This window comes from Eurypyga helias, unplaced genomic scaffold (genome assembly GCF_000690775.1).
Source record: "Eurypyga helias isolate BGI_N326 unplaced genomic scaffold, ASM69077v1 scaffold18739, whole genome shotgun sequence".
Lineage (NCBI taxonomy): Eukaryota > Metazoa > Chordata > Aves > Eurypygiformes > Eurypygidae > Eurypyga > Eurypyga helias.
In genome coordinates this window covers 111,431-124,988 of record NW_010271614.1, presented here as the reverse complement: position 1 = coordinate 124,988, position 13,558 = coordinate 111,431, and the positions used below count along the sequence as shown (strand labels likewise).

At 42.2% G+C, this 13,558-nt stretch overlaps 1 protein-coding gene across 1 annotated transcript in view; it reads right to left on the bottom strand.

The window, feature by feature from the left end:
- Window positions 1-13,558, bottom strand: part of LOC104515047 (ankyrin-3-like) — a gene marked incomplete at both ends in the record, with an annotated part of 70,083 nt that overhangs the window by 33,785 nt on the left and 22,740 nt on the right. The window contains 2 exons of the mRNA XM_010158881.1: window positions 4,456-4,554; window positions 12,883-12,981. Of these exons, the coding sequence (XP_010157183.1) occupies window positions 4,456-4,554; window positions 12,883-12,981 (198 nt within the window). The remainder of the gene's footprint in view (window positions 1-4,455; window positions 4,555-12,882; window positions 12,982-13,558) is intronic.

Below are 13,558 nucleotides of genomic sequence, written 5' to 3'. Positions count from 1 at the left end.
ACCAAGAGTTCTTACTCTGGCAAAAGCCACGTGAAATTTGCAGCTTGTTTGGTTAGTGTTTGTAGGAGGCTTTACCTTAAAAAAACCACTCATACCATCCTCCTGGCAATGCTCTAAACATACCTCATTTCAGCCAGCATAGCTCAGATAAATTGCCCGAGTTAAATGAGTTAAACGAAGAACAGAACTTTGTGACTTCTAACACTTGTTATTTCCAAGAGCTGCATTAAAGTCACCATTCTAATGCAGCCTGCATATACCAGGCGTGAGAGAGCAGGTCAGAGCATCACTCAGTAATCACTGCAACCTTCCCGCATCCCCCCGCTAGTGTTTTCCTGAATCTGGGTTGCACACACACCTTACGCCACGTTACACGCCTGAGGAGACCATTCTTCCCAACCAACGCTGGTATGACAGCAAAAGTCTCAGATGCAACCGGGCTAAAAAAATCTGAATGAGGAAACCATGACACGACCTGCCAGCGGCAGTTAGTGCTCTGTTCCCTCAGGGAAACACCCGAGAGAGATTCGTGATTAGGACCAAAACCCGTACCAAGAATTGTTTCTTGCACTGCTTACGATAGTTAATCAACAAGCTGCCAACATTTATTGCATTTTCAGAGGAAAACACAAGAGAAATAACGCTCAGAACTTTAAAGGATTGGCCCTATTAGATAAAAAAAGATTAAAAATCATGCCAGAATGAAAGACGGCTTGTCAGCAGAAGTACATGAGTTCCTCAGAAAAACCTCAAGACACCTTCTTCCATTTGTATTCTTTTTTGGTTTTACTTAGTCCTTCTAATGCCATCATTAGATTCAAGTGCAGGAGCTATTCTGGTACCACATAATAGTACATAATCTACAAATGACTGACAGCACCAGTGTTAGCCATCATGAAGAAACTGAAACTCTTGCTCACAGATGTAGTGCCCTCATGTGACCGCCATTAGCAAAGGCAAAGTAGCAACATGAAACCAGCCGAAATCGCAGGCTTTGTGAAACAGATGATTTCTTTCTTCTCCTTTCCCATGCCCGTATCATAACACTAATGACAAACATTCAAAATAAAGGTGGAAACACGCAGCGAAATGATTTTTAGAAGTGACACGGAAGAAGGAAGGTGAAAGCAAACAGACTAACACTGTCCGAACTTGAAAGCACTTCACAGTCAGTGCTGAGAAGCAGGCATTCTTGGACACAGCTACATCTTTGAAGTAAGATTATCTCATGGGTATCTCACTCGTGATCTACGTTGGTTTGGATAAGCCTCTCTCCCATTCCCAAAGGCTGCTACAGCAATTATCTGTATGGCAGCTTGATACTAGCAACGCATTTTAAATGTTTTCCACTGTCTTCTAGTGTAGTTAAACAATAGAATTAAAAAAGAGAGCAATTTCCCTCCATCACCAAGCCCTCCTGATAGCAGTCTGTAACTGAGGAGGGTTTTAAGTGATAGTAAAAATAACATGAAACTTCATACACTGTTCTGTTCTATTTTTATAAGACAGAACCTTCAGGCAAAAAGTGTCATTCTTAACAACAACAGCCAATAAACTGTATTAATTAATGGAATAAGAAATTGAGAAGATGATATGGGACTCCGTCACAGGAGAGACTTGTATAAAAGTGTACTGTAGGTGACCCTGCTCTGGCAGGGGGGTTGAACTAGATGATCTCTAGAGGTCACTTCCAACCCCTACCACTCTGTGAATCTGTAAAGAGGCTGACGTTGATGGAAAAGAAGGGAAGAAGCAGAGCAACCACACATCAAATTGGGAAAATCGGCAAGATACTTGACAAAAATTTGTTGTGGATGAGAAAAGTGTAGGAACTAGCCAGAATTTACACAAAAGAGCAAGAGACAAGACTGGATGCTATAGAAGTTGATGAAGACAAAATGTCATTGGAATGTTGTCTTTTGTTATGAACTGAACAAGGCTAGATCTTAATTCTGTTGCAGAAGAAGATACTCTGCAAACTTGCACAAGTAATTTAATATTTTAATGCCTTTGTCTTCCCACTTTTAACACAAAAATATAACATATAACAATGTTCTCCTGTCCCATATCCATGCTGTGAGAGATAATCCACAAATGGGTGTAAAAAGTTATTTAGTTCTTCAATGTGGAGGCACTGTACAAACACTGTTGTATTACTGGTTTTATGAAGATTGCCAAGAAAGCATTAAAAGGTGAAGAAGTTCAGGATTAATCAAAGATGTGGATAGTTACATGATACCTTAAAAAAAAATAAATGAGAAGAGGACCACAGAGATGAAATAGAGTATCAAGTGCCTGACTAGGCAAACATAAAAATACCAGTGGTACATAGCTATGTCAAAGGACTTTAATCAAGGAAAGTGTGTGTCTGTGTGTGTGTGTGTAGAAAAAAAGGAAAAGAGCCACACAAACTTAGAAAACCAGTAATTTAAAAAAGATGGAAATTGATAAACAGAGGTGTCATTGCTCACACAGAAAGTTGTTGGCTTACTCAGGACCAGAATTCAGGTTTCCTTTTGCTTGTAGAAAACCCCAGATATCCATTAGATTATTGCCTCCCCCAAAAATACATCTAAGGTTATTCCAGTGTGAAGAAGGAACAGTACTACGCTAAACAAGTGCAAGCAGAACACAGCTATCGAATTGCAGTCCCGTTATTCTCCTGCAAGAGTTTTATACAACGAGAAAACTTTGTGAAGTTCAAATTCTTTCAAAGATGTGTCCTATTTCCAATAGTACGTGACTTAATTTGAAGGGAACGGAACCACTTATTTTTGCAGAGGACAGTACTGTAGTTTAGTGCCAACTGAACGGCTTCATTAATGTCATTCAGAGGTACCGCTACTTCTCAGCTTACCTACCGAAAACAGCAGGATTAACACATCAGAGGGAAACTCAGGAAGCTCTGTGCTTTCTTCTCTTTGCTTTTTAACACATCGCAAAGTTTTCTCTCTTCCAGAGGGGAACTCCCATTTTGCTGGAGGAGTTTACATAAGCCTCCGCAGGTCAATGTCCAAAGTGTGTATGTCAGCCTTGGGCTATTTCAAAACCACCATATCCCATGTTCTCATCTGCCTGATTTTGGCTAGTGAATTCTGGGGGCCAGGCTGTGTGACTCTCCTCAGGAAGAACAACAAACTCAAACCCCACAGGCCTTGAACAGCAGGTTAAGCTTAAGGATAACACCTGACAGTACAAAACCCATGTGGCAAACAAGTACTGCTCCTCAGGAGAGGTTCTCATTTATGATGGTGGAAACCAAAGCAATGGGGCTTACGTTTTTAAGTAATTCATTATCTACCAGAGTGTGGAAGATCCTTACTCCCTGGAGTATGAGCTCTAGGCTCCGAGTGGCAGTGGTGTGGAGACATGTCCTGGGGGACTCCTGGACAGCCTCTGGCTGTCTCCCCCTGCTCATGAAGTTTGCAAGTCAGGGCTGTGGGAGCCCACGGAAACTCCACATGCAAAGGATGGGTGGATCCTGTCTGTCAGATTACCCATGACAGCACTTGCCAGTGACTCACTGAGCGGAGGAAAGCTGGTGCCAACCTCCCCAGACAAATGCTAAATATAATCCAGTAAGTGGGAAAAAAAAAAGAGAGGAGAGGGAGGAGAAAAGCAGAATATAGAAAGGCACTGAGACAGAACAGGACAGGATGACAAAAGAGAAAAGAATAACAGAAGGAAACAAGAAGTGCTGTTGGAAGTATGTGGCTTACAGACTGAGAGGAAAAACATAGCGGAAAGTTATCATGGGCAAGACCTCAACAAACCGCACAGCCCAGAAGTCAAGCCTGCATGGGAAACTCATGGGTTGCAGTGGTGCTACAAAGCAGGCTGCCATTTAAGATCAGCAATAACAGCACAGCAGAGACCACCACGACAAGCGTCCTGGCAAGTGCGTGCTTTGATGCCACCCCTTGGGTCTAAAGCAATCTGTGCGCCCTGGCACAGGTGATTGGAAATTCCCATGAAGGATTTCGCACGATAAACTGTAGAGAGATAGAAAGTGGGGAAACTGGTAATCAGGCTAAGTCCTAAGGAAATATGAGCTGTCTCTGCAAAGAGACATTGCTCTATTTTTATCTCTTATCTCTCTTTACCCTTAGGGTAATTTGGTGCAAGCTGAAGATACATTGTAACCGCCATGTATTTATTCCAGGATAGACACAGAAATTTTCAACTACTGAAATCCTGAGGGATAGGGTTACCATACAGCCTTTTTGGTTGGCACAGAAACCTTTTCTTGTGTATCTCAATTTAACACATTTTACACATGCAGACATGTGCTACATACAGTGTTCACTTTTGAGATCTCCCACACAGTTACTTTAAATAGCTATGAAATAGGAAAGTTATTGTCAAACACTTAAATATATGAGACACGCAGAATTACATAAAAAAAAGAAAAAAAAAGGTTCAGTGGTTATCCCAGCTGAAAACAGTACCAGTTACCTTGGTTTTGGAAAGAATAGGGGCACCACGATCCAGCAGCATTTCTACAACCTGTTCATGGCCACTTCTTGCTCCACAGTGGAGGGGGGTCAACCCATCCTGTGGGACACAAGCATTATAATCGATCAGTTTCAGACACAGTAAAATCTTGTGTGGTTTTATAAAGACCTACCACAGCCCAAGAAACTAATGAATCCCTGCAGGATGCTGCTCTTACACAACTGAACAGCTGAACCTGTCTATTCAAATGGACAGAGTACATTTTGACTGATTCTCTAAACACGTAACCAGCCATATCCAATTGGTGCTCATGCAGTGGGCTACTTCCAGCCCCTCGCCGTACATGCGGTAAAAGTGGTAAATGCACGCAGGAGAACAAGATGAGATTGCACTTCAGGTGCTTTCTGCCTGCACGCCCTTGAGGAAGCTGGGTCTTTCATTCGTCAGTATGCGTCAAACTCGGTGGACAGTCCTTTTGTGTGAGAGAAAAAATACAATAAAAATATTTCCTGTTCAGTTTGATGGTTTTTCTCACACTGGTTTTGACAGGTGTATAGCAGATAACAACACCAATCTTAATCCCACGAGGTAAAAGTCTTGGGTTAACTTCTGTCTCCTATTGCGTACATCATCCTTGTGTGACTTCCAGCTGAATGACTGGTCTAGAGGCAAGGCGTACTCTCAATACCTCTTTTAGAATAGCTTGCTGAGTAACAGACACATCATAGTAGAAATACATTCCTCAAATGAGAGGAAGATTCTTTTTAACTTTAGCAGAGTTAGTGCAAATTGATGTGATTATTCTTTGACCTGTACCTTGTTTACAGTGCTCAAGAAACTGCTGCACACCAGTGCCATGATGACAGGTAGCACACATGGCTTGAGTAATTGTGTAAAGTCACACGGAGTCTTTCAGTGCTGTATGACGCAGTGCTTGTTACGCATAGTAATGTCACCATTTCGAGAACAATGAACCAAAATCAGTAAGAGCAAACATTTGATTTGTTACAAGCAAAACAAATATGCAGGCGATACTGTCACATGGGAACAATACTGTATTTTCACTAAATAAGTCAAAAGAGCAGTCTTTATAAGAAAGATTGAAACTAATGGAGAAGAAATATAAATATTTATTAACTTTCCAAATACAAGTCATAAAGGGCCTTTTTCCAGTGTTTTCCCGCACTCTTAATAACACGTGGTATATTGTTTAAAATACACATGTCACATCATTTTTATGAAAAGGGTTATCTAAAATTCCTCTCGCACATCCTGTGCTCGCTAATTCATGCACATGCACTCCCTCTCTGTCTGTCTCTGTATGGTAGCAAGTACTATTAAGATACCTCCTCAGACATATTTTCCATGCATAATTACAATATTCTTTCTCCTAAACCATCACACACTACTAGAACATCAGCTTAAGGCTTGCAAAATGGAGAGGGCAGCTGTGGAGAGGGAGGTAGTGATTTGGAGAGCTTTACGCTGTCCTGCTTCTACCTTCCCTCTCCTAATAAGCCTATGAAGGATAGCAGACAAATTGTTGTGATTAACTTTTCCTGCTAGTCTCATTTAAAACTTGTATGGTTCCCTTCGTGCATGTTCTTCACTTAAAGTAAGGCATATGTTTTTGATGTAAATGAAAATATTTTGGTTCCGACTTAACTCGATCAGGACTCAGGGAGCCATTTGTTCATGCAAGATGAACATAGTTTGGTTCACGATGATCTTACTGGCATCTGTGGAGCTGATGCCATTGTCATTTCTGCTTCCTTCTCTTATTTCAGCCCCTGAAGTACAGGGAAGGACATCTTGTTAAAATGCTACAGCACAAAATAAAGATGTATTGCTCAAAACACGTGGGTAAAGATAAAAGATACCAAACCCCATGAGTGGTACGTTTATCAGCTGAGTTGCAGATGTTGTGCTGTAGCTTTACAAGTGCTTTAAAAAGTAATGCATATTTCCCATTCCAGTAGTTTTGACAGGCAAAGGTATATCAAGTACTAAGCAGAACACAAACAACTAACATAAAAATATCACCCGCACGGAAAAACCACATGTATGGGAATGAAAATAAAACCCGGCAAGGCCAGCTAACTAGAGACCGGTAGGCAGGAGATGAAGATCATGTACACTAGATTGTTCATTCTTTTTACTCCCTATAATTATCATATTCTCCAGGCACATCAAAGAAAGATACTCAAGGACATCAGGCACAAAACTGAGTTAGGGAACATTTTCCAGATTTCTTGGCCCCCCTGCAACCCACTTCACAAACATCCCATGGACAGTACATACCAAGCTCACAGAGAATGAGCCACACTGGATCATCTGCATGGGCTAGACTGCTTTTAAAAACGCCTGCAGTGCTCCCTGGGGCAGTGTCCCAACCCTCTCAGTGTTGCCCAGGCCTGCTCAGCTCATGCCTGCGGCTGACGAGGTGCCTCAGGAGGCAGAAGGCAGTCGTAGTCTGTAGCTCGCTGTAGTCCACACAGCAGCCACCACAGCCAGGTGCATCACCCAGCGTGATGCAAGGTTACAATGCAGTGCTTGTTGGGAGAGCTGACCTGTAGCTACTGGTAAGATGATGTCATGACTCCCACTGGAAGGAGCAAATTTTCTGTATTCCAAAAAGACACCATCTATTCACCTGGCTTGGTTAATGGCTATATGGCACTAGAAGTCGTGAAGCAATGTGCAGAGGCAATCTGAGACACAGATCACTCAGATTTTGTTTAAAAAAAGAGAATCTGAGGTTAAGAGACTGCTCTGAACTCAGTAAGACTTCACTGATTTTGTCAAGAGACTTTCTAGTTGCTTATTTACTGTCCATATAGACTATACTGTGTGAAGCGTAAAATATATTACATGTATTAGAAGCAAACTTGCCTTAATATGATAGCCTGCAATGGCTCAGAAAAACCATTACAAACGATTATGACAATAATCTGCAGATTAAGGACTCTCTAAGTATGCGCTGACATGGTAAATCATATCATCTGTATTATCTATCCCTCCAGAGAGCCTAAGAGCAGCTCCAGCAAAGCCAGGAAGACAATAGGAAGAGTTCTGCTTGGCACAAGCTTCCCATAAGCACTGCACACCCATCCTGGGGCTGCTGCTCTTTCTTTATTTTTTATTTCAAACAGCACATACACCCCAGCCCAAATAAATGAGATCTGAGCAGTATTTCTGGTCCCTGCTGAGACTCAGGTACCCATGTAGCTCCCTGCTTTTGCTACGCTGGGGTCATTATTGCCTTGAGGTTAGCAGAAGATGGTGCAGACAGTTGAGCCTCCCTGCTGCAGCATGGGTAAGCACAGACCAGCCTTCCTGTGCTCCTCAGCTTCCTCTCTTCTCTGTCAATGCCCATCTCAGGTTTCCCTTGCAGAGTGGGACCCTCTAGGCTGTACCCCAAATACAGGGCAGCCTCAGTACTGTAACTCTCGACCATCAGCTTCTAACCCAGTCTGTGAGTGATGAAATTAAGCACCCAGTAAAAACTGATGCAAATATTCAGCAAAAACTTGTCAGACTTTGAGCCAAATCCCAGAGCCGGTCCATGGCCTCATCAAGAGTGTGCCAGGCATCCCACTCCCTTGAGGCAGAGACAGGAGGTGTGCTTCCCCAGGGGAGCAATTACTGCTGCCTCTAGGGTTTACCATCCCCATCCCTGCCTAGTGAGCCTCTGTGCGGGTGCTTCAGCCTAGCAGGGTGTATCTCACCATCCCTCCATGCTCTAAGTCTCCCGAATTCTTCATTTCATTAGTGCTGCTGCAAACTGCCCCTTCTCTACAACAGGGCAACACATGAGGTTTGCTCTTCCTACACATGTGAAATGCACTTCCAGTGCCAAATCAGTGTTATCCTTGTGGTTACTTTATATCGTAATACATACAGCTTTTCTAGAGCAGCTTATGCATGATCTGATGCATCTTAAAAGAGCATATCCCACATGTTTTCATGCAGATAAGAGTGTTGGCCTGTTACTTAGCTGCAAAATCAGTAGAATCAAGATTATAAACACTTATTGTTAATCCAGGCTAAAACATGCTTGCTGCCTGCTTCAGACACAAATTCATTTTGGCCTATACAGTATTAGACAGCCAAAGCAAATCAAGCTAATTTAATCAACCTCTCTAATTAAACTTTGTTTGTAAGTCTTTTCTGGAAGACAGAGGAAAAAATAATTAGGGCAACATTCCACAAACATGCCATATGAGGCACTAATAGGTCTTTGCTTAGAATGTAAGTTAAAAACCTGAATGATAAAAGCCACCCTGGATGGACAAAAGCAGCACGAAGTTCTTGAGAAGTATCCTTAAGAATTCAGTACAAAGCCCCAAGTACCAGCTGCTAGACATCTCATATAAAAAAAAAGGACAGAGAGAAGATAAACAGCTGGTTAAAATAAACAATGCAACATAAGCATGGACTAAAAGAAAAAAAAAGGCTGAGCCTCAAAATACTTGTAAAATAATTTTTGGAAATAATCTCACATGCCCATATGTTATCTGAACTCCTAACTACAGTTGCAGGTGTGTAACAATATTTACAGTGCTCATCAAATCCCAGCCCTAATGAATATAGAGAAAATGGGAGCCCACGGAGGACTTTTAGAATAATTTAAACAGGATAAGGGTTTAGCCCTTCCCATTAACCTTTTGTGCAGTACTTCAGCACTGCAGTTTCCAGCACCATCTGCCAGCAGCAAAAGCAAATGCTCATGGAAATGACTAAGAAACAAAACTTATTTAATGCTCAGGAAAAACTTCATGTGAATTTATCTATAAAATGAGTATGTTTGTGAAAAATAAAAATAGACATTGCATGGAGCATATTTCTAATACCCCATACAGAGAATGGATAGCAGGAACACATCACAAAAAGACAGCTGAATAGCTAAATCTGTCCCATCTAAGAGTCAGACTAGCAAATCCTGGCCCTGCTAGCGGGTCAACAACACAAAACAGTATCTTCTGCATATCATTCAAAGGTGAATTACAGACCTGATAAAGGCTTAGGAAACAAAGGCTTAGGAATTTCTGCCCCTGAGCGAATGAAACAAGTAATTTTCAAGAATCTTTGTCATTTCATAAGTGTTCAGAACCTTTTGCCATTCACCTTTATGGAGGTATTTTGTGTTCTGTAACAACATTTGCATCAAATGTGTTAAATAATATCTTAGTGTCCAAGAAAAAAACAATTTTAAACAAGCATGACCAGCAGGTTGAAGGAGGTTATTCTCTCCCGCAACTCGTGAGCCCCTACCTGCAGTTTTCCATCCAGCTGTGGAGCCCTCAACATAATAAGGACAGGGACCAGCTGGAACGAGTCCAGAGGAGGCCACGAAGATGCTCCGAGGGCTGGAGCCCCTCTGCTATGGGGACAGGCTGAGAGAGTTGGGCTTGTTCAGCCTGGAGAAGAGAAGGCTCCAGGGAGACCTTATAGCACCTTCCAGTACCTGAAGGGGCTACAAGGAAGCTGGGGGGGACTTTTTACAAGAGCCTGTAGTGACAGGACAAGGGGTAATGGGTTTAAATTGAAAAAAAGTAGATTTATATTGGATATCAGGTAGAAATCCCTCAGGGTGAGAGTGATGAGGCACTGGGACAGGTTGCCCAGGGAAGCTGTGGATGCCCCATCCCTGGAAGTGTTCAAGGCCAGGCTGGATGAGGCTTTGAGCACCCTGGTCTAGTGGAAGGTGTCCCTGCCCATGGCAGGGGGGGTGGAACTAGATGAGCTTTAAGGTCCCTTCCAACCCAAACCATTCCATGATTCTACAATAAACAAACAAACAAACAAAAATTATGCTCATCTCTTTAAAAACTCCGTTTAAAAAAAAAAAAGGAAAGAAGAAAAGAAAAAGAGGCCACTCACATTTATAAATCTGGCAATAGGAGCCTCACTTATTTTCACATGCAAGTCCCATCTGTTTATCAAGTTGGGTGTACATTCAGCACTTGCCCCTCCCACATCACAAAGCTGGGCTCTGGGCATCCAGCTGATAGGCATGACTTAATACATGTATCAGAAAAGACAGCCTTGGCTGCTATTTGCCTTTCAATACATTCAGGAGTGCTGATGCTGTTACAAAAGGACATGACTGAAGCTTTTGTCCTCCTGTATTTGCGTAAGGCCATTCTATGTCTGCGACATTTAAAAAAGAATAGCGCTTTAAAAAAATGCAATGAATGCAAACTTGACATATCTCAGTTGTTCTACCTTGGAAAACAACATTAGGTCAGGTAGAAATGACAAAGATGTTTAGCAGGAACATATGTTATAACAGCTCACAGCAATTAATCTTTGCTATTGGATATGAGAACTAGGCAGACACTCCTGGAACAATGTCCTTTTTTCCTCTAGCACATTACTCCCAGCCTTCTATTGCTTCTCCTGTTGATTTGTACATCTTTTCGGATGTACTCCAGTGCTGCTTTTCCCTTTTCTTGACCACGCAGCTGTCTGCTCAGTTCAGGGAGCCTCCTTGGCAGAGGCACACACCACCCAGGCCACAGGCTGGTAAATCCTTGCCAGGATGAGTCAGTGCAGCCAGGAGCAAAACTTCCACTTAGTCACTAACTGCCAGAAAACGATGCCTCTGGTAATGCCGGAGAAGCGCAATGATGAGTGACACACGTACAAGCACAACAAGCAGGAGAAGTTATGCAAATCCCTTCTGATTTATGGAGAGGATGGCTGTTTGGGGAAACAGGCATTCTCTGGGGGAAGCCAGAAAAAACAAACCACCACTTCGTGAACCACACTCATCCCTTGCCTTTTGCCTCACTGGGAAGCTCTGTCAGACTCACAAGCTGTTAATGCTTCTGCCTTTTTCCTGGATTCTGTTTCCGTCCCAGCCTGTACTTTTAGTTACATAAATTATCCTAATGTCTGACCCTGGAGCCTGTGATACAGAAAATGAAGCAGATCATGCATTTTCTTAACAAAAAGAAAAAGACCAAGCTGTATTCCAACCATTTAAAGTGGTGATCCCTAACGTTTTGGCTGCCATAGGCCAGATAAATACTTGCAGAGAGGAAGCAAAAAGTCCCTTGCCACTTCCTTTCCTCCCTGCTCTGACCAAATGCACATCTGCCACATCACCAAAATGTGGCTCTCCCCATCACATGGTAGGCCCACGCCTCTCAGCCTGGCAGCCCGCATGCAGCATGTAGGAGGCTGGTATTTTAGTCCAGAAGTTATACCCACTGTTCATGTTCCCCATGAAAAGTCCTCTCTTTCATATTCCCCAATTAGAAAAAAAATAGAAACATTTTCAAAGAAATTATGAGTGACTTCTAAAGGTAAAATGGAAGAAGAGCTAAAGAAGAACATGTGGAGAGAGTGAAGAGATGAGAAAATAAATTGACCCAGTTTCTGAATTTGCTACAGAAATAAAAAAATACAAATGTGCCTCAACAAGCACTGCAGGAAATCTCAGAGACTGCTGAAACATTGGAAACCTGGAAAAACAGAAACCTCTAGATACAATAACCACTGCAGAAAAAAAAGATTCTTGGGTTATACCTTAGCTTTGTTTAGAATGTTTCTGGTGGAAATTTTAGAGAATAATTAAAAACGGTGGAAGTTTTTGAGAATAATTAAAAATGGAAGATGGATAGGTGATATTTCAAGAAAATGGCAATTAACAAAAAGTTACAGTCACAGCTCCTGAAGGTTACTTCACGTGCACAAGGGCTTGAGGCAAGGACTGCCATGGGAGCTCACAGCACCACTAGTTCTAGGTTTAATTCCAAACATTGCAACTTTTTCCTTCTCTTTTTGCTACTGTGTAAGCACACCTATATGTCTAAACCGGTTTAACTAGGTTTTAACTGCAGCACTCCAAAGGTCAATGCATATGGTTACATCTAAGTCACTCAGCAACTCAAGTCAGGTGTCCACCTGATGGAAACCATCCCTGTGCCCGACACATTTCCTGACAAATCCAAGCCCGCAGCTAAGCACCCAGCCAGACAGGGGCTGAGCTGCATGAGACTCAGCAGCAGCAGCGGGCTCTGTGACACTGCCCTGTGGATAATGAAAGGCAAACACGCTGAGGTTCAAAGTTACTCTTTTAGCATCCAAATTCAGAAATATCTGAATTGAATTCTTGCCTTTTAGTATTTTCCTGTAGGTTCACCTGTACCCCCAAGTAGCTAGAAGCAGCTCCTAATTAAATGCTCCACAGAGAACATGGAAGATTGCTGGTTCTGAGCTTTGCCATACACTGTGTTTCACACACTGCTTCAAGAGATGGAAATCGTTAGCATCCTACTGCAACCGTTTCGTAAAAAAGAAATGCAGTGCAGCTCTGGTAGCCTGCCAGGAAAGTGAATGATTTAAGCTGTACAGCAACTAACAGGTCAGAGTCAAGAATTCCACACAGTCACAGACAGCATTCACATTTAAGCTTACCCTTGTTTTGGCATCAATTTTAGCTCCTCGATCAAGTAGGAGTTTGACCATATTTGCATTTCCCCTCTTCGATGCAACATGTAATGGCGTGATATCATTCTGTGGAAGAAAAAAACCATGAAAGTAAATATCCATGTATCTCTTTCATGAACTCCATGATCAGTTTGCTCACAGAATAAATTACATCTAATTAGCTAAAGCATAACACCGTTTTGTTTCCCTGGGAGCATGAAGGCAAAGGGAAGCTGTGTTTATCCACACATGTGAATTACTGGCCTGATACTTCGACATATATATATTATGAAGACACCTGTTCAGACTGTGGTTGGAGTTATAAGTTGTGTTTGTGCCTCAGTTCTTGGCTTTTGCATAAGAGTTAAATTTATGCAACTTTACATGATTAAACCCTCTCAATTTAATTCATCTTTGGTTGTTTCTCAGCATGTGATGATAAGGATTCAAACCTCGCAGCTTCACCTGCCCTGTAGGAGCCATGGAAATTAAATAAAGCCATTACATCTGTAGGTCTCATTCAAAAGCAACACGATGCCAATGCCAGTTATTTCTGAACGTTATCATCCACCTCTGAAGGCCCTGTAAGCACCTTTGTTACAGCTACATCACTAATTCCGTCGACCGAATTTGTTCCTTGGATGGATGTAACCCTGTGCTCCAA